A 21,537-nucleotide genomic window follows, 5' to 3' on the forward strand; every position below is an offset into this window, starting at 1 on the left:
TAATTATTAGCAATATCTTTCTTTTTTCATGCCGAGGTAAGTGACCATTGAGTTACTATCTCTGACAGGTGAAGTTCATTGAATCCTATATCTATAAATGACCAAAGACCACTTGCAGTCATTCCTAGATTAGATCAGTCTACTACAGTGCTAGCTTGGGTTTATGGGAGTTATAGTCTAAAACATCTGAAAAGCACCAGGTGGATGAGACCTGGTCTACAGGATCCAAACCAATATGTGCCTAAGCAAAGGACAGATATAAGGATGCTTGTGGACCGAGGGGGTCCCAGTAATCTAAGCAACAAAATTCCACGAATGGAAAGCAGTGATTTTTGCATAACCCAAGGTAGAGAGTAGCTTAGAGCTAGGGTGAAAGAGAGTCAGCTTTGAAAGCTGTAATTTGAACTTCAAATGAGACCTTGTGACTGTACTAAGTTGGAAACAAAGTGTTTATCAAAGAGCATTGGGAATAGAATGCCTAGGGTAACATTGTGGAATTTTGTTCATTCTAGCTAAATAAGATCTTGATTTGGTTAACAAGTGATTCTAAATTTAGAAATTGATGGGTTTTCTAGGTAAATAGTATATATATATATACAGGATAGTATATATAGGTAAATAGTATATATATACACAGGATAGTACGCACCCTGGAAATGATCTCTTTCAGCTTCTGCCTTCTGAAAGAAGGTATAGGGTTATAAAGGCCAGGACTAGCCGCCTGAGAAACAGTTTCTACGCAAATGCAATTCTGGTTCTGAACGCAGCATAAGGGGTCTCTGTAGTATAGTGTATTTTAACATGGAGTTTTAGAGTTTTTAGGGGGTTTTAAATGTCTTATGTAGTTTTTATGTAGTTTTATGTAGTTTTTATGTAGTTTTATGTAGTTTTTCAATTTCATTGTTCTGCAAGGGACAATGACAATAAAGATAAAGATATCGTAATTGTATATTTGGCGGGTTGTCAAAAGAAGCATCACTTCTTGATTATAATTAAAATTATAATTTCTTTCCTTCATTATGTCTCCTAGCATAAAATATCAGGAAATCTTCTCCACATTTGTCACCAAAAGGATCTTAGGAAAGGTCACATGATCTACCCCCATTTATTTTCTAAGGTCTGTAAGGAACCTAAGATTTCCCCTGGAAATCAATAGTCTCTGTGTTGACAACAATGAGTGATATGTCCCTTGTACAGGGTAATATATCATGCTTATTGTCATTCTTTGACTTGTCTCCTCAAAAGAAACAGTGCACAATCCTGCTGTCTATTTTGTACATTGTTGGAATCACAGGAAAAGTTTTTGCAGTCAGATTGCTTGATTGATCATTATTTCAGTGGCTTCTGTAAAGTATGTATTGCCAGTTTAACTTTTACAATTGTGTATATATAGACACATGCACAATTTAGACAATATCTTATTGTGAATACTGTTATGTGAAGGACCATAAAACAAATTTTTGCAAAGGGCATCCTTGGGCTGGCATCTTTGAAGAAGACTGGGTTGAAGCACACAACATTTGGCAGATAAATTAGGCAAAGTTTAGCCACTGTGTGGTTCAGTTCCACTAGAGCAAACACATACAATTTTTAGTAGTCTCTGGTTAACTTTTACCTGACAGTTTTTAAGAGCAGAAATAATGGTATTAGGAAAGTGCATTCCTGTTATTTATTTGCAGTTTCAGTTGCTTTCTTATTATTTAGTGTTTGCTGGGTTCTTTTATTGCTGTTTTGATTTTTGGATGGTTCTGCTTTTATCTTCTATCTCTTCTTCTGGTTTTATTTCTGTAGCTTTTATTGTAGATTTATTGTTATATTTTGAATGGATGTTCTAAGTAATTTTGGCAGTTGTCTTGGGCAATTTCATCCTGGAAGATAAGAGAGAAGTTTTAAAAATAAATGTTGTCAAGGAATGTTGACAATGTTGTTATGCTATTTTCTAACACTGTTTGAGCACATGGTGGAGAATGGAGGTTGGGGTTCATGCAGTTGTGGATGCATCCTTTCAGAATACAATAGTACCTCTAGTTACAAACTTAATTCGTTCTGTATTTCAAAATATATTTCAGAGATGTGATAAAATATCAAATATTAAAAAACAGGTGACATTGAGCAAAATAAAATGGAGCAACTATAACAACAACAACAACAACAATTTATTATTACAGTCAAAGACCAGTTCAAAAATGGAGCAACTACTTGATTGGATGCGCTCTGCTAGTTTAAAGCTGGGTTCTGGCACACACAAACAGGCAGACTTTGTGATCATTGTTCAACTACTACTGAATCAAGGAGAAAGTGTCAGTACACATTGCTGAGGGCTGGTTTGCATGTCTTCCAGTCTGAGACTGTTCACCAAGCTCTCAGTCTACCAGCAGGTGCAATGGGTGTGTGAGAGAGAGCCAATGAATGCCCCTGATCAGCTGTGCATGGCTTGGCAGTGGAGCCTCTTAAAAGAAAAAAAAAACTTTAGCAAAGGCAAGTGGGCTGCTGAGCTAAGCTGCTGCTATCTGGCTTTTCTTCTCATAGCACACATCTGTTGTTGTGCCCTGTTTTGAAAAGCTAGCAGCTAAACACAGAGAGATTAGTGTGAGATAGAGCTTTTCAGAAACAGACATTTTAATTAAAGGTACTGTATGGGGTTTGCTTGAGCACCTCTGATTACTCATGCAAAGGCTTTAAGAAGAGAAATTAGAGTAATGGAGTATTAAGAAGTGATCTTTCCACTCTTTAATATCTCATACATCCAGGCTTGTAAACATTAATGGGTTGTATTCTGATCTTTGCTCTATACGTGTATATGTATATGCCCATTGAATACAAGAGCTTACATGGAATTTACACTTAAGATCTGATCTATTTTTTTACCATCTGGAGTAAGAGAATGTACAGTGTTGGGGAAATGTATGATTAAATTTCTGAAATGCAATTCAGTATTCCATATTTTCTTAATTAAAATCTTCTTGATTTTAATAACTTGTGGCATGAGTGTGCTCTTTGTCTTAATGTTTCAGAGTCTGTTTGATTGTTTGGTTTTTGCTGGTTATCTGTGATGTGTTTGTAGTGAACTTAGTCCTCTCCAGACTGCAACTGTTCTCAAGTAGGAAACAATTAGTTTCGTCAACCATGATGGACATCCATGGCTAGATCTTTGCTTTTGTCTCTTCCTTTTCAGCTTGCTTTTCTAGGTAACAGGGTTAGATTTATAGCATATACCATGGCTAGGGAGAAAAGTGCACTAGGCCTGGTTTCAACACTATTTATATACATATCTACTGAAACTGCTCGCATGATCTATCTCTAGAGGTTTCCAAAATATTAAATTGTGACGATCAAAAGACTGATAAAAAAATCAAATAACCAATTAAGCCAGTAAAGCTAAGCATTCAAAAGACCTCACTTTCTCTCTACCTGCTTAATAATGGATCTAGGGCTTAGATTATGGCCTCCTGAATGAGAACAGCAACTTTCATTCTGATTTCTCAGTCTTTGGGTGACGTATTGCATTGCATAATGTTTGTGTATTTGGTGTTGCCCTTGGAAATGGGTGCAGAGCTGTAGTTTGTGCTTGAAATGCGCACACCAATTTTTGGCGCCTTGTACGCTTCCTTCCAGCAACTTCTGCAGCCGAGCTGGTGCCAAACAGATTGCTCTTCTTTCCTCTGGACCACACCAGTGAAGCTGAGAGGAGGGTCTTGTCATCTGGGCAGCCCAGGACCTCTATACATATTACCCAGGCTTCTGCCCCGGTGAGGTCATTTCGGTGTTGCTAACGCAGCAGTTTGACTTCACCCCAGAGACACACCCCATTCTGTCTCGAGAAAAACAGATGCCAACCATGGGAGTAGCCATAATTTTTGTTAGAGGGGCAGGCTTTTGTTAGGGGTGGCAGAACCTCAGATTTGTATTGATTTTGATTGACTGGGAAGGCAGCTCCCCCCCCCCCCCCGCTTGGCTACATCCATTATGCCAACAATAACAACAAAACAACTTTCTTTCTGATACAGTGTTCAATGAAAATACTGTTTTGTTTTGTACATCTTTCTTTTCCCCCTGGACACTTCAAGAATGTGGAAGAGGTCAAGCTGGGCTTTGCACTGTAAACACAGCACATCGTTCTGAATGTGCACAGCTAGTTTGATGCCAGTGTCTCAGCCTTCAAGGGAGATACTGTTTTGCATTATGTACTGCACTTTCCTCAGGTGTGAAGATGGCAAGGGTTTTCAAACTTGAAATGCAGAATTGCCTCCTGAGCTTGTGTACCAAATTTCAGCCTGATATCTCAGTGTTCAGTGAATGCCTGTGGTGGCTGATGTCTACAAAGACTGGTTGGGCAGAAGGCAGGGAGACCAATGGTAAATGAAAGCCAGAGTTAGTGGCAAGCAGAGCTGACAAGTAGAACAACCCCTGAACAGGTTGTAAGTAAGAAATCAGGTGGATGCTGGCTATGGGCAGAGGCTGAGGTGAATTTGTACAGATTAAACTTTCAACTAGAGAGAACAAAAGACTCCAGCAGATGCTTCTAGGAAACTGGAAAGTAGAGGAGCCATTTTTGTAACTGTAAGAAGTGGATGGCTTTTTAGAAATGCACATTGTTCTTGCTTGTTCTGTGAGAGCCCCATGCATTAGAGGGATTTGGATTTCAAAGCGAAATTAAAAAGACTCAGAGGTACAGAATAGGCAGTCATTCTGTACAATGAAGGCAAAGTTGGAGCCTTCTGATCAGATCACTCATCAGAACTTGTGGGGTTGTAGTACTGAGGGGATATCATCCTGCCTTCGGTGTTTGGAGCTTTTCCTTTAATCTACTCCCTTAAACATTTTTAGGGGGGAAATGAAAATAAGAGTTTTGTTTTCTTCTTGCAAACTTCAGTGGTGGAAATAATTCCTTTTTGCACAAATAGACCTATTCATGATCTTCCTTCTTCTATTCAACATTCAATCAAGGTGAACTAATCTGCACTTTAATATCCTCCACTGCCTATGTGCTAAGTAGCCATACTAGTCTTTTGTTTTGAGTAAAATGAGCAAGCAGCAAGTAGCTGAGGGAAATATGGTTTGTGGTTATAGATACACTGCTGCAGGCTTTAAAGGTGTAGCATTCTGAGGATTTTTCTGCAGGACGTGGTGTGCATCAGGTGCTCATCCAGTCGTCATCTACATTCCTTGGTCCATCAACTCATGACTCTTCCCTGACTTTCTGCACTGTATATGGTGTGTGTGTGTGAGAGAGTGCAGCCATGGGACTTCACAGCAAAATTATTTTAGTCTCAGTGATGAGGACCATGGTTCACTTAGGATTTTCCTGTATTGTCTTCCCTTATAGTGACAGTTTCTCCTTCTTTGAGTACTAAAAGCTGATTGTGAAACTTGGTGCAGGGTAAAATCAGTTTATCACATCTGAACACCTCACTTGCTCTGTGTCTATTTAATTTGCCTGACTTATTCTTTGCTCCTGCGTCTGTAATGTTAGAAGAATAATTTCAAACTGTTAGCATTCTGTTTCCACCCCCTTTGCAAAAACACCCTCAAACCCACTTCCAAATAAGATGATTCATTCAGACATCATTATTATGTGAACATTAACTCTCTGTTCTTATTTGTTTGGAATAATTCAAGGTAATTTATTGTCAAGTCCATTTTGAATATTACAGCTGTTTCAGCCTCACCCTGTTAAAAGAAAATGTCATAACCGTAACTGACAAGCTACACAGAAATAAACACTGTAAATTGAAAGATAGCTTTGTGAAGCAGAACGTAAGAAGGAGTTGCCTAGTTCTTTACATGCAGTTAGCACTCTCTAACGTTCTGCTACATGATGCTGAACTACAGATCCCCCCACCCTGAGCATTGGTCATGTTTGCTGGGGCTGATGGGAGTTGTAGCTTAGCACCTGGAAGGCCAAATGTTCCCCACACATGCTCTACTCCAGGCATAGGCAAACTCGGCCCTCCAGATGTTTTGGGACTACAATTCCCATCATCCCTAGCCACTGGTCCTGTTAGCTAGGGATCATGGGAGTTGTAGACCCAAAACATCTGGAGGGCTGAGTTTGCCTATGCCTGCTCTATTCCCTCAATCCCTAACAGAAATAAATCATGCATGGTGCCTCCAGACAGAGAGCTGAAATCTCATCTATCCAGGGAGGGTTCTGAAGGCACACGATGCAGCAATCTTGCTGAAGCTGTGTAGTTCAGTGGCTCAATGAGAGACTCCCTAAGAGACTTGCATACACTGCATTGAGCTCCTGAGTGGAAAGGTGAGATATTAATGTGATAAGTTGATTCACACATGCATTGTTCCATCAAGCACACGCTTGTGTGAGAGAAAGAGCCATGGAAAGAGCTTTCACACTGGGCAACATCAGCTACAATACTTTTCATTGGAATGGTTCCCACATTCCATAACCAATTGCTAAGTGAGTAGCTGGATGAGGTGATGATGATGATGATAATAATTTTATTATTTATACCCCACCCACTCTGAGCAGCTTGCAGTACGTAAAAAATTGTAAAACATTAGACTTTAAAAATTTCCCGTTGCCTACAGATGAGAGGCATAGTGATCTGGGGTTTGCAAACCAGTCTTACAATATGACACAGGGTATTTGCTTGATGTTACTAGTTATGAATGCACCTTTGAGAAAGAGAAAGGTATTCAGAGCTTATCAGGAAGAAACTCCTGCTTGCCGTCTTGAGTGATGATTTCATGCCCCCCTTTTCCTGACACCATGTGCTCAGTAGGCAGGTCTGGAGCAGAAGACCTCAGGCATCTTAGAAGTAATTGCAGATCAAAAGGTCAGCGGATGAAACAGAGGCAAGGGCTCTGACAATGAGAAGAGGTTTTAAAACCTGCACCTTGTTTAACACTCCAATGAGAAAACCCATTTGACTGAGTGAAGCGGCTGCTTTGTGGCCAGGTCAGCAGGAGGCAAAGGCTGTAAACCAAGACTTATAGTGGTTAAAGGCCGTAATGCTAAGGGACTGTTGTCATGCCACAGCAGCTGCAATAGCACATAAGCAAAGAGAGGCCTGGAATGCAGCTGCTTGCAAGCTACTTGTATTTGAGCATAAGAAAAGGAATTGGGCGGGTGTGTGTGTGAAAACTGTTGAGATATGGTCCCATTGATAGGATGCTTCTGTCCTTATCAGCACATACTTTAGGGGTAGCTGGGGTTGCAAAGAATGCAGTTCTGCATTGATAAAACAGAGTTGCTACGACCCCAGGGTCATTTGTACTAGAATGGTAGCCATTATGCAGCCTTTTGTTATGTTGCGTGAATCAGTTTGTAACAAGAGAAAGTGAGTTTGACAAATGTGAGGATTTCATTTTCCCACATTGCATTTGTTAATATGTGTTATTGGTGCAAACTGTATTCATTTTTGTGTGTGTATTTGGTTTGAGTGTGCAGGGGAGAGAAGGTGAGCACAAATTCAGTTGCACATGAATTAGCAACAAATGTTTGCTCTTACTAGAGTATAGACCTATGCATCCCATGTATTTAGGCTACGGTAATCATGTGAATCATGCTGACTCCAAAATCAGTTGACTCCAAAATCAGTTGTTACGTGGTGGAAGTGATTTTTGTGTTTTGTGTAGGGATGCCCTGTTAAAGATTACACATAAATGCTATATTTTTGCACAAAATTAGTGACATCTGATACTTTCTGAGTGTTAATGTATATGTTTTATATTGAGGGGGGAGATTCTTCCTGCTCATAAGCAGGACATTGCCTTCAAGAGTTGGCTTTTTATGTAGGCACTTTGCTCTCCTTACACTGTCTGAGCTAAAACTATTTACAGTGGTACCTCTGGTTATGAACTTAATCTGCTCCGGAGGTCCATTTGTAACCCGAAACTGTTCTTAACACGAGACGTGCTTTCACGCGACTTCCGCTCACATCCCTGGGCAAAGTTCGCAACCAGGAGCTTCTACTTCCGGGTTAGAAGAGCTTGTAACCCAAAGCGTTCGTAAGGAGGATGGTACATAACCCGAGGCACCACTGTATATGGAAAATGACTGCTTAAAGCAGAAGTTCTCAAATGGTTTGAAAAATGTGTCAAATCCTGAAATTCATGAGAAACTGATCCTCAATGAGAAGATAAGGAGCAAGAGAGAAAGCTTTCCAGAAAGATAGTTTACAACTTCTACCAATCAGTCTCCCGCACAGGGGACTGTGGTGTGGATTCTATGGTGCGGGAGACTGATTGGTTTGCACAAACCAGAGAGTGTCTTAATTGGGCAAACTATGCTGTACGTAAACCACAGTTTGCTTCTTAAACTGTTGGAAACAACAGTTGGAAGAAGTTTTCTAATTGGCAAACATTGCATTGTGCAAGTCAGTCTTCCCAATGTGGACGTAGCCGGAAACTAGTCTGTGAAAACCAGAAAGTAAAAGAGAAAATTACAGCATCCGCGTGAGATAGAGCATGGAAGGAGTACATGAGCTCAAGGCATAGTATCTAGAAAGGCTTGGGGTATGTGTGATTTGTTCCTATGGGTTCTCTAAATTACCAGATCTGCGCAAACTAGACTTTAGAGCAGGAATAGACCCTGTGGCCCTCTAGACGTTGTTGGACTCCTGTAATCCCCAGCCAATAAGACCAGTGTGCAGGGCTGTTGGTAGTTGCAGTCCCAGTGACAGCTGGAGAACCACATGTTCCTCATCGAAACACTTGCAAAATGCGGTATATGTTTGATAAATTGGAAGTTAATTCAAGCAGGTCTTTTTAAAATGTTGCAAATTCCCTAGGGAACAGACTCAATTCCCTAGGTACCAGACTCAATCCTGAATCTCCTGGCTGACTGGATTGTCCATGGATCACAATCTCCCTATTTGTCTGCAGATTCTCCTATTTGAGTGAAATAGGGAAATGTGTTTGTTTTTTTTTTTTTTAAAAGTTATTTCCAATTCTAGGGACAGTGGTTCTGCATTTAGCTGGCATTTCCTGCCTGTGGCAAAGGAATTGGCTTTTGCCCTTTACAGCAAAGGAAATGCAGTTCCTTTTCTAGTTTTCCTTTCCTTACTGAGGTCATATTCTTAATTTAGTCACACTATTCAGACATCCACAAAGGTGATATCTTGTAAGTGGGAGCTTTAAGAAACCCAAAACATTTGCCTCCCTTTTATGAAGCATTTCCAGATCTCCAGCCATAATCACCAAAGATAAATATGACTCATCTTTTAAAAAGATATCAGTGAAAGATTCATGGTGAGTGCTTGTGTGTTAAAATAAAACAGTCTCCCTGCAAATTACATAAATGGAACAGAACGTTGGAATGACTTTTTCAACTTTTCTTTAATAATATTTCCTCAGTTGTTTATATTATTTTCATCCAAGGATTCAGAAAGATTTTGTTGAATTGAATTCAGACTTAGAGACTGCAATCCTAACTATGTCTACTCAGAAGTAAATCCTAGTGAATTCAATTTGGCTTAGTCCTGGGAAAATGGGAATAAGATTGCTGTCATTGTCATACTTGGAGTACGACAGTAAATGTACCTCCCGAGGTGGAAGACTATATTTCACTTCCAAAGTTGTATGAGTTTTTATCTGGTCAGCTGCCTTTGTTGTACAAAGTGACTGACTGGGATTTTGTACAGGCGACTCTCATTTCACGTTGGGGTTACATTCCCAAGATTGTGTCTAAAGCCAAAATTGTGTATAATCAAAACCTATTGGGTTCAATAGTGGGTGGGATTGCCAAAGTCTTTTCCTGGACACTCATCCCCTTTCTGTCCCCTTTTTAGTTTTTTTTTGTCAGGCACATAAAGCTGAATGTGCATGTTAAATGCACATAAGTATGCAAGTCTACTCAGAAGCATGTTGTATGGAATTCAGTGGGACTTACTTGCAGGTGTTTAATATGACTGCAGCGTTAAACATTAAAAATTTCAGCCTTTCACTTTTCCTTAGTTGAGATTCAATGTACAGTTATAGTTAATATCCCCCAGTTTAAACAAGTTGCTTAAACCTTAATGCACAGTCTTTAATCATCAGCATTTGTGTCAGTGTTCAGTTTTTTTGTGGTGCAGTCATAACATCACAGCAGAGCCTTTATAACATCATGCCTCATGCTGGGGCAGAGGTTGATGACCCCCTTCTCAGCAAGTTTGTTGCTGCAACAAGTGTTGGAGTTGGGTTGTATTATTAGCTCATTGCATTTTCATTCTAGCGGAGGCCCTCAGAATAAGGCGTATTGTTCTTTCATAAGCGCTAGGCACAAGTCCCTCCTATTATTCAAGTGAACAATTTCTAACAAACTGATTTTATCGCATGCTGTGGCCTATAGCAATTAGTCAGAGGCCAGTCGTCTGACAAAAACATGGTTGTGCTTATTGCGCTAACAATTTTAAATAAAAGTCTTTTATTTATGTTTAAATATGGTTTCATTTCAATACTCCACTATCCTTGTGTTGTAGGATTGAACAAAGTTATTTTAAACTGCTTTATAGTTTGTATTTCAGCATCACCATAGCTGCTTGCATTCATGTCCAATTTCCTTTTGTGCTCACTTTTTGGAGGACAAAGCTGTATGGTGTCTTGACGCTGTGCCTTTTATGGTGATTTATTAACTGTGTCAGAATAGATGCTGGGAATTCTGGGGAAGCCGTCTTGTATATTGTGACAGTTGATATTGATTATGACAGTTCCTGGACTCCAGTGGTTTCTCACACAGTAATGATATTTTGTCTTCTTGGTATACATACCATGTGATATACATCATTGTGCTTTTCTTAAGGGGGAAAAAAGCTCTTTGTTCAGTACCTTTTCTTCACTGTAGTTATGAGAGAGGAACTATAATAATACATTGTGCTGCCAGGAGGCAAAACACGCAAACCCCCTGTTGCATAGGAACCGGGAACCAGAAACCAACTTGAGGCTTATATCTAGATGGCAGTTATTGCAAAGTAAGCCTGAATGATTAGTTAGTCTTGTTTGTGTTCATTTACTGTAATAAGTTGCATCCTATATTTCTATTGTGCTGAAATCCACACTCTGCCCATGCACTGAATCTACATTTATTGTTAAAAGCAACAAGAGTTTTGCTGTTTTCTTAAATGATATATGAACTGTACCTTTTAAGTGCAATTCACATGCCATGGAATTCAGCAAGAAAATCCATAGTTTTTTCCTAGTGGTTCTGGGTTACCTATATTATTAGCAGTCATTTTCCTCTTTCAGAGTTTTAAAGATGGTGCATTGGTTCCCTTGCTTGAAAGGCAAGTCAGAGATAGCCGGGGAATTATTTACTCCTTATTTCTTTGTGGTTCAAGCACATCCCTAACTCCTTATTACTGAAATCAATGGGACTTAGAAATGGTTACATTTATGGGCATCATCTGTTGATCTATTCTCATGTCCGGATTCTGCTTTTGGAATTTTTGGCAACCGCCTTGGGGGGGGGGGATATTTAGTCTAACCAAGGTTTCTCAGAGTTAAAGCCAGCCCCATTTGCAGAATTAGTTACAGCGGTGCAATTTTTACTTTGGTTGAAGCACACTATGGGTTAAATAGCTAATTAACCCAAATATCTGAAGAAGTGTGTATCTGAAGAAGTGTGCATGCACACGAAAGCTCATACCAAGAACTAACTTAGCTGGTCTTTAAGGTGCTACTGGAAGGAATTTTTTATTTTGTTTTAACCCAAATATGTTACGTTATAAGTACAGTTTCGTTGACCAATATAGGAGGAGAATATGGTGGGGTGCAGGGGTAGGAAGTTGCTTCCACTAATGAGCTCTTCAGGAGAAGAGACTTGGCTTTTCTCCTTTCCCCCTTAAGACTTATCCAAATGCTCACCAATCTCTTCACATCAAGATAAAGACAATGCTAATTGCAATGAGACATCTACCTTTTAAATAAAGTTGGTGTTGTGGGTGTTCAGACTATGAGTGAAAGCATGCAGGCAACTTGATGAAGGGCACCAAGTCTTTGATGCCCCTGCTCATTGCAATATACCGCTGCTACTGAATACTTTTAAGTATTCCAGCTATGCATCTGCTTGATAATCAGGTTTCAGAATGATTGATGTTAAAAGATGCAAAAGACACTACTGGTTAACCTGACAAGCTTGTTTTAGGAACTTCTGTCTAGGCTGATCACTAGTGACTGAAAATGTTTAATGCTGGTGTGGTTAATGTATTTATTCAGATCCATAGTCCTTCCTAACTTAAATGGTTCAGCTTAAAAAGTTTTTTAAAATTTTGCAACAAAACTGACATAGATAAACTGCATCATAGCATTAAAGGCAAGTAGATGGATTGTTTTACTCAGGTTTGTAGGTAATTTTAATATAGTTACTATATTAATATATGAACAATACACAGTTAACAGATTAGAGTTGATCACTCAGGCTGCAGTCCTCATTGCGTTGAACTCTGTGAGTACTTCTGAGATACGCACTAGAAACACATGAGATTGTTTTTTCTGTTGATTAATCTGTGAAACTTTCACTACCATTTTCAGTAATGGCCTTCACCTACTGCTTCTCTAATTCAAAATTGTAAAGGTATTAGATAAGTGAGCAAAGAGTTTATTATGATGAGGAGCACATTTATTTTATTTATTAATGGGGATAACTTATTTCCTACCAATCCCCTATAAAACAGCACTCAAGGTGGTTAAGAACATTCACAGAAAATGCAATAATATAAATAATAGACTATTAAAGTAATACTTAGCAGCAAGTCAATTAAAAACATTGGGGTTTAAGATGAAACAAGTCATCCTTAGGTTTTTGCTGCAGATAGATTAGAGATAACAGATGGAGAACAAACCAAAACAATTTTCTATGGGCATTAGAGATGAAATTCCTCTTTACTTGATGTATTTTAGTTTTCCGCTTTATTTAACTATCTTGGCCATATAGCTTGCACAAGTAAATCTCAGAAAATTAACTGCAGTCATGTAGGGTAGAAAAATTTTTGACCACCATATTTTTTCATGGTTTTTCCCCAGTTTCTTTTCTTTAAACTCTTTAAAATATGATTTTATTCAATGGAAAATGTTTATTTTCAAAAATGCATTGTTGCATAAAATTATTGAATGGCTAAAATGCTAGATTTGCAATTTCAATGTTGTAATAAACTTAAGAAGCATATGTTTATATACACAAGCACACATACACAAATATTTAGTTTATTTATTTGTACATAGGATGTGGTAACTGCGTATGCTTTATCAGATCCCACTGCATTTGGAGCCCTGGAAAAGTTCCTGGTTCATAATTTTCTGGCAAAGGGAAAGGGAATAAGATTGACCTCCAAAATCAAAAGGTTTAATGTTATTGTTTTATTTATTTCCTGGATTTTGAGACTAGCTACATTTGTACTTTAGATCCGGATATATGAGGATTGTGGTGGAACTGGTGAAGCTTTCTTGGTTGGTAGAATGAGAGTTTGATTGTATTTTTGCTTATGGAGCTCTTGGAATCTCTCCTGACGGAAGTCTACTTTTGGTTTTAGCTCCTTGAAATTGAGCCTGCTGCTTGAGTGGATAATGTGGGTGTTGTGTAGAAAGCAAGAACTTCATAGTGTGTATTGTAAGCTGCCATCTACTGATCTGAAATGCAGAAAGTTCCATTCTAAATAACTTCATTGATCCTACCCATTTCCGTGCTGTCAGGGCTCATTTTGACCTCACAGTTATCAGTGGGCCAGGTCCTCTTGGCTGCTGCCATTTGTAGAGTCTTTACAGCACTGAATTATCACTGGCCATTTGAGATGTTGGGTGGCATACTCTTTACTGCTCTTATGCATGATATGAATCAGCACCCCATATTTGATGGTGCCTGCATGTGTAAGCACTTGGGAATGTTTCTGGAAACACCTCTGATTCTTCTCTCTTTCCTCCATAGATGGCATTCACAGTGTTACCGCGCTTTGCACCTTGCGGGTGACGATCATTACTGATGACATGCTGACCAACAGTATCACAGTACGACTGGAAAACATGTCTCAAGAGAAGTTTCTCTCACCACTGCTTGCTCTCTTTGTGGAAGGTGTGGCTACTGTGCTGTCGACAACCAAAGAGGGCATTTTTGTTTTCAATATTCAAAACGACACAGATGTCAGCTCCAATATTCTGAATGTGACCTTTTCTGCTTTGCTTCCTGGTGGCATTCGGAACAAGTTCTTCCCCTCGGAGGACCTTCAGGAGCAGATATACCTCAACAGGACACTCCTAACATTGATATCTACCCAGCGGGTATTGCCTTTTGATGACAACATTTGTCTGCGGGAGCCTTGTGAAAACTACATGAAGTGTGTGTCCGTACTTAAATTTGACAGCTCTGCTCCATTTATCAGCTCAAACACTGTCCTGTTCCGACCCATACACCCCATCAATGGGCTGAGGTGTCGGTGTCCCCCTGGGTTTACAGGTGACTACTGTGAAACGGAGATTGACTTGTGCTACTCTAACCCTTGTGGAAACAATGGCCTTTGCCGAAGCCGAGAAGGAGGCTATACTTGTGAATGTTATGAAGACTACACAGGTATGTTCTTACTTTTGTGAAATAAGCATTGCATTGTGTTATGTGTTAAGAAAGGCCAACCTTCTAGCTTCTCGGTAAATCAAAAGACCAAAAAGAAACCAAAGCATAAGGCCAAATTGAAACCTAACTATAAATAAACAGGAGCACCCAGAGCATGCTTTGCATGCACAAGGTCCAGTGTTCAGTCCCTCGCATCCCCAGTTAACTAAGATTCTTTAACTGGACTGTTGTCTAAGTAGAATCAGGGGTATAGGCTACGGAGGGCCAGTGCAGTAAATTAAGGCAATATAAATCCCACCTCACAGTTGTTTCAATTGTTATCTTTCCTCTGAACAACTGAGATGGCTGTGGTGTGATAGAAGCTGGTGAATGGTGCAGACCAAAGAACTGTCATAAACTATGTACAGAAAAGATGGCAAAATGCACAGAGATCAAGGCCGAGGTTATCAGGGTTAATTCTCACACACCCTACATATGTGGAATGTTTCTGTATCTGGACAACAGGGCTTCTGGCACTTCCCAACAGAACCTGCTATAGAGCACCAGCTCAACTCTGAAGAGATGAGGAAACGCTTTCATACAATCTGGATTTGCTAGAACAGTTCAGTTATATTGAATCATGTAGTTTTGGGGTCAGTTGTGAAGATTTATGTACACAGAGAAGAAACAAACAGTGGAACACAAAATTGTTCCTCCTTTATACACCTTCCCCTCCTATTGGGAACTATAGGAGGGAAGGGAAAGACAGCTATAGATGCACTCAGACGCATGTCTAAATTGAAACAAAAAATTCCTTCCAGTAGCACCTTAAAGACCAACTTTAGAAGGAATATTTTGTTTTGACTATGGCAGACCAACACGGCTACCTATCTGTAACTATGTCTAAATTGATTCTTTCTGGGCACCAGAAAGGCTTAGGATCCTTTGAATCCTATCCCTTCCACTGTTATAACACTACTTGGCTTTTCCAGTGCAGAAGCTGCAATGTTGGTTGAGCCAGGGCTTTAGAGAAGTTGGTGGTATCAAAGAGGTGAGCTCTGAAAATGCGGGGGGGGGGGGTAGATCTAGTCTACTCCATGGCCCCTACAGTGCCCTCTCAGGGGCCATTGGATTGTACATTTATATGCACTGATGAACCCAAGTGGCCATGGTTTCTGGGTGTGTGCTCACTATGTGTTTTAGTTGGAGTGAGTTCACTGTGTGAACATGCATCTTCACTTCTGCATCTTCATGTCACTATGCAAATGCTCCATGTAAGTCATGAGTGTGCCCTCAGATGCAGATAATAGAAGATAAATGGATTTAGCGTGAGGCATATTCACATTTCCCCTGAGAATGGTTGTTGCATATAAAATAGGAATGAGGAACCTGTTCCCATCCAGACATCATTGAACTCCCATAGCTCCAGCCAGCACAGTAAATGGTTAGGAATTATGGAATTGGAGACCAACAGCAGTTAAGAGTGCCATGGGTCCCTCTACTATGCTCTAAAAAAGATGGTTGATATTCCTTTCCTTAACTACAATTTATCTCTCACTTCCTAAATTCTTTATCTACCTTGACAAGACACTCTGGATCATAGATCTCAAACTTGTTTGGAGCTATAGCTACATGTGAGGCCACAGAATCTGCATATTTGCCAGAAGAATGGCCACAGCACAGCTATTGACCATGTAAACTGATAAAAAGGAATCAACTGTGCTTTTTATGGCTGGAACAAAATTCATCCCCAATGGTGGCTGCCCTGGTGCATACAGGCAAAAATGTGGTGTGGGTATTCACTTTTGCTTGACTGAAAGTTGAAGAATGTAGGGAATTTGTAGTGCCAGTGCACACTGGAACCTTCTGATGCTGTCATTTTGAAAATGTTATCCTAGACTTAAAAGGCTGGACTGCCCTTGTTGGTAATCCTCAAGGAAATGCAGTGTACTCTGGAAGCTCTCAAAATCCACTTAACCCTATGCTTGGAAAAATAATTACAAGAAAATAGCACAAAATCTTTCATCTGTTTGCTTAGATTATATTACAGATATACTTCTATCCCCAAACACCTTGATTTCCTCCAAAAGGCAATTACATCCCAATGAAGAGGCTTCTTTTCCCCTCCCATTCTCATTTCTCCCACAATACTTTGAAGCTTTTCATTTGTTTAGATGTAATTTATACATGATGAAAGTTTCTCTGTCTTCAGGAGTCTTCTGTTTCAAATAGTCAGCTACACAGAGCTTTTATGAGCTATTTTTGAAATGGAAATACCCACCAATTATAATTACCTGGGACAGACTGTACTTCCTGTGATGCAGGGAGGTGAGTGATAAGGAGACATAATATTTGTGGGTTTAAATCAGATCTGGAGCAACTTAATTTCATTTGGCCAAAAACGTACATTCACTTGCTTGAATACCTGCCTACAACAATCTCAGACTATGAAGATGCTTGTGGTAAGGAAGAAACACAACATGTCATAGACTAGAGAATATAAAGTAGATTCCCAAGTGTCCCATTCCCCCCATCTTGTATGTAGGATGCATATGTATTCCTTGGACATAAAGCAGCAAGAGAACAGATTTTATGTTCACATTTTGTAAAATCACTTATCTAGTACTAAAATCAGCATGTCAGTCCAAGAGTTAGGGTTTCCAGCAGTAATGTGGGCAGAAATTTTTCCAGCTTCTAATTTTCCCATTGATTTCCCCCCTTTTCTTAACATTCATTTGTAATGATGGATGTCAGTTGCAAATACCATATTAGGCAAGGATGACAGTTCAAACTTTTTTTTTTTTACTTTGTTTACTAAAGGTAAGTAAAAGAAACATGCCAAATTAGTCACTGCCCAGGGAATCAAAAAAGTTTCTGTTGCAGTATGGAGCCTCTGTATCTGTTTTTCCATGTTCCTTAGCTGTTCCGCCTCCTTTTGTGAGAAAAAATTAAATCCCTACTTACTACAGCAGGGGGGCAGGGGTTAGATGCGTTCTGTGCACTGGAGCTGTTTGTTAGTCACAAAAATTGCTATTTTGCATGCTGCTCTTACAAATCTTTCCAAAGTAGATCAAACAGTGGGGTGGAAATTGTGGCTTGTGCTCAAAGAAAAGAAAGAAAACCCAACCGGCATCCTATACAGTGGTCATGTGAACTTGCTTGTGCCTGTGTGACAGTGTTCTTTTATTCAAGCACTGGAGTCATTAGAAGGCTTTCCTCTGTCTCTTTCTATAATCGTGAGAAGTAATGCTCTGGAGTCTTCAAGGCGGAGAGATTAATTTTGCCAGTTGCACAATGTACTACATTCATGAGAATTGCAAAACACAATAATGCAAAAATTAATAATTCTTGTGCAGTGTATGATTAAGTTATATTTCAGTTACTGAGCTGGTCAGTAGCAAACTTTCACCCACTTCTGCAAGTTAAAACACTTCTTTTCTTTACAGTTTCTATGTGTTTGATTAGCAGGTCAGGCAGAGCATTTGTTCATTGTGTCTGGGAATCTGGACTATGTTCTTCCTCCACTGTCAAAGGCACTATGCCTCTGAATACCAGTTGTGGGGACTGTGGGTGGGCAGAATGCTGTTGCTCCCAAGTCCAGCTTGCAGGCTTTCCACAGGCCACTGTGAGAACAAGATGCTTGTCTATAGGGGCCATTGACTTGATTCAGCAGACTCATCTTACGTTCTTAAGCATTCTCTTCTTTTCTGAAGATTGTTTTATGCTACACAACAGTAAGGTAAGACTAAAGTGTACTTATTTATATTTGTTTTTAACACACACTCATTCCAAGGGCTTGAGATAGCAACACTATTTTAAAAAACAGCCTATAAATTTAAAAAAAAAATATCTATAGATATATGAAAACAGTGGATTTACTGTTGGGCATATCACCCAATATGTGCAGGCGGTAAAGATTAACCAAATAGCACCCACAGACTGCACAACTGATATTTTAAGGAGAAGGCAGGTTCTTTCCTGTGCAAATGAACCATCCAGAAACAGCACCTGTTTTGTCAGGATTAATTTTAAATTTATTAACCCCAATCCTTCACTTTTCCCAGGCACTGGATCAGCACTTCTGCTTTGCCTGAGATAGCTGGGAAATATAGGTAGAGCTGAGTGTCAGTGGCATGTTGATGTCATCCAATTACATATCGTCTTATAATATCCTTCATTAACTTTATGTAAATGTTGAACATAAGAAACAAAATTGATCCATGTGGGACCCCATAACATAGATGCTACTGGGCTGAAATACAGTAGCACAATATCTCCTCTGGAACTGGCCCTCTAGGTAGGAGCAGAGTCGCTGAAAAAAGATGATCCCTCAACTCAGAGACCCTATGTGGGAGAATACCATGGTTAGTTGGTATTAAATCCTCCAGAGATATCCAGCAAAATAAGCAGAGTTCTATACCTCCATCTATCTCTCAATATAGGCCATCCATCAGAGCCAGCAAGCAATTCCAAATCTGGGTCAGAATCCAGATTGAAATGGATCCAGATAATCTATTTCATCCAGTAGTGCAGATTAGCCCTTTATGTGTTGAAACCATCAATTTGTGTACGCAAAGTTGCTTAATTTAATAGTTTGATGAGAGACGGTTTCTTGTTAGCGGGAGAGAAAGCTGTTAAATTAATTGTACTATTGAGTACTTGGCTCATTTATTGGTTTTGACATTACTGATTTACTGTTGACTGTTTTACTCAAGTCAAAGTGCCATAAATCACCTCTGGGGTTAACTTCATTCTGCCATGAGGTTTCAATTCCGACTTTCCTGCACTGTCAACGGAGCACTGACCATTAGATTTGCAGATCTTCCATTCTGTCTCGGTTACTGATTACTGAGATGTCTCTAGTTACAGATAGGTAGCCGTGTTGGTCTGTGTATCTGAAGAAGTGTGCATGCACACGAAAGCTCATACCAAGAACTGACTTAGTTGGTCTTTAAGGTGCTACTGGAAGGAATTTGTTTTGTTTTGAGATGTCTCTGTTGGTGTTCATCTACAGAATTCAGCACTATTCAGTTGACCTGTTCAACCAGCCCCGGGTGCAATGCACACTCACCACTGAAAACCTTGAGTATTCCCCCTCCCCTCTTGGCATCTGTTGCTTTTTGCCTGTGGAAATGTTTCAACAGATCAAAGTCCTGGTCTGTCTTCTTTTGAAACCCCTTCTGGAGATTCAACATTCTTGTTTGTTCTTTTTAATTAGGCTTTAAAATGGTCTGACAGGTTTTCTGATGTTACAAAAGCATTTTATAGTGCTGGCATTAAGGAAGCTTTGCAATTGAAAGTGATATGCCTAACATCAGTGTAATCACTAAATCCTCCTTTCCCCACCCACCCATGAACCCAGAAGTTCACCGAGTCACCTTCATCATATAGGTGATTCCATCACGGACTGGAGAAATAACTCCTGTTGAGGGTATGTCCATGGTTTTGCCCTTTGCTGAATAGTTTTGGGTGGTATTTTGAGAGTATGAAAAATTTTAACCCTGAGGTCATAAGATGCTTCTTCACCTGATGAAAAAAACAGCACTATTACAATAATACTGGTAAAAACACCTAGACGTCTGAGGGCCAGTTCCCATATTCATGCTTATCAGCATCAAACTGGGGATACTAGTCAATTGCATAAATGCCAGTTTTCATACATTGTTTTGTTTGTTTCCAGTGGATGTGGAATACCTTTCCATTGCTTTGCAAAAGCAAATAGTCACCACACTTTAAAGAAGAAAATAAATTAACTCTCCATATTGTTGCTAGGAGATAATAAGTTAACAATAGAAGAAACTTCCCAAAAATGAAGGGATTGTTAAAAAGGAAATTGAATGGCAAAGTCAAGAGGGTCAAATCACCCCAGATGCTTGGGACCTGTTTAGAGACACAACATTAGAAGTTTCTTCTGTATTTCCTCATTTATTCTTGACCGTTGTACTAATAATACTGGACTGATTAGTCACTTTTTAAAATTAAAAGTAAGCTTAGAACAATTTGCAATGTAATACAAAACTTAAAACCAATGCAAAGCAAAATAAAAATGGCAAACTTTCATTTACATAAAAGGTGGTCTAACGGATCCTGGAGTCCACAGTATCTAAATCCCTTCAAGTTAATTCCAAAAGCCTGGCTGAAAAGCACCGACTTTGCCTGGCTCCTAAAAGCAGTCAGTGATGGTGCCATGCACACCTCCCTGGGGAGAACATTTCACAACAGGGGGCTACCACTGAAAAGGGCTGTTCTCATGTTGCCACCCTCCACGCCTCCCTTGGAGAGGGCACACAGAGAAGGACGATCATTGCCCCTTGTCTTGGCAAGTGTGGATGTGTGCCTCCCTTTTTCCTGACCTCTAGGCATCTTTATTAGCAATATTACTGTATTTCCATTACTGGCTCACCGGAAACCTGTTGTATCATGAAAGTGGCAGACTATTACACAGAATGCCCTCTGGCTCACAGAAATTTCAGCTAAGGAGAAGCACCCAGAGGTACAATACTGAGCTAGATGTCCTAACTCAGTAGAAGGCAACTTCCCTTGTTCCTGTTTTCCAAGGTATGCAAAACCTGTGCCTTTGCCTTACCAGGGGGAGTTTTATTTGAGTTGCACAAGCCTCTGAGTATTTTTTTTCTCCCTTTAAGGCTGTGCATAAACTCTTCCCCTCCGAGTAGAACTTTCTATTGTTATTCATAATGGGACTTCAGGGCTGTGTGTGCACAATGGAGAAATATTAAAGGAAGATATTGTGCAGGTCTTTTCTGATTTGAATTTGGTATAGCTTCTTGTGATTAGTTGCTCACAAATACAAGTATTATGAATTCTTGCCTTTAGGTTGCTTGATCAGCATGATGTTGAATCCCAACTGGCCGCCTAATCACGCACTTCCCTTTGCAATAAGGCTTCTCATTAGCGCTGAACTAGCATGATAATAATTAATCAAATTGCTACCATGCCAAAGAATCAGTTCTGCTGGGTCTGGGTTTTTTTTCCCCTTTTTGACTAAGAATATTATTTCCATTTTTAAATTTAAAAAATTATTTATCTATACAGTATCT

At 39.6% G+C, this 21,537-nt stretch overlaps 1 protein-coding gene across 3 annotated transcripts in view; it reads left to right on the forward strand.

Moving 5' to 3' along the window:
* Positions 1-21,537, forward strand: part of CELSR1 (cadherin EGF LAG seven-pass G-type receptor 1) — a 155,105-nt gene that overhangs the window by 47,886 nt on the left and 85,682 nt on the right. For all 3 annotated transcript variants that reach the window (XM_081877753.1, XM_081877754.1, XM_081877755.1), the window contains exon 2: positions 13,862-14,500. In XM_081877753.1, the coding sequence (XP_081733879.1) occupies positions 13,862-14,500 (639 nt within the window). The remainder of the gene's footprint in view (positions 1-13,861; positions 14,501-21,537) is intronic.

This window comes from Podarcis erhardii (assembly GCF_964252035.2).
Source record: "Podarcis erhardii genome assembly, chromosome: 10".
Lineage (NCBI taxonomy): Eukaryota > Metazoa > Chordata > Lepidosauria > Squamata > Lacertidae > Podarcis > Podarcis erhardii.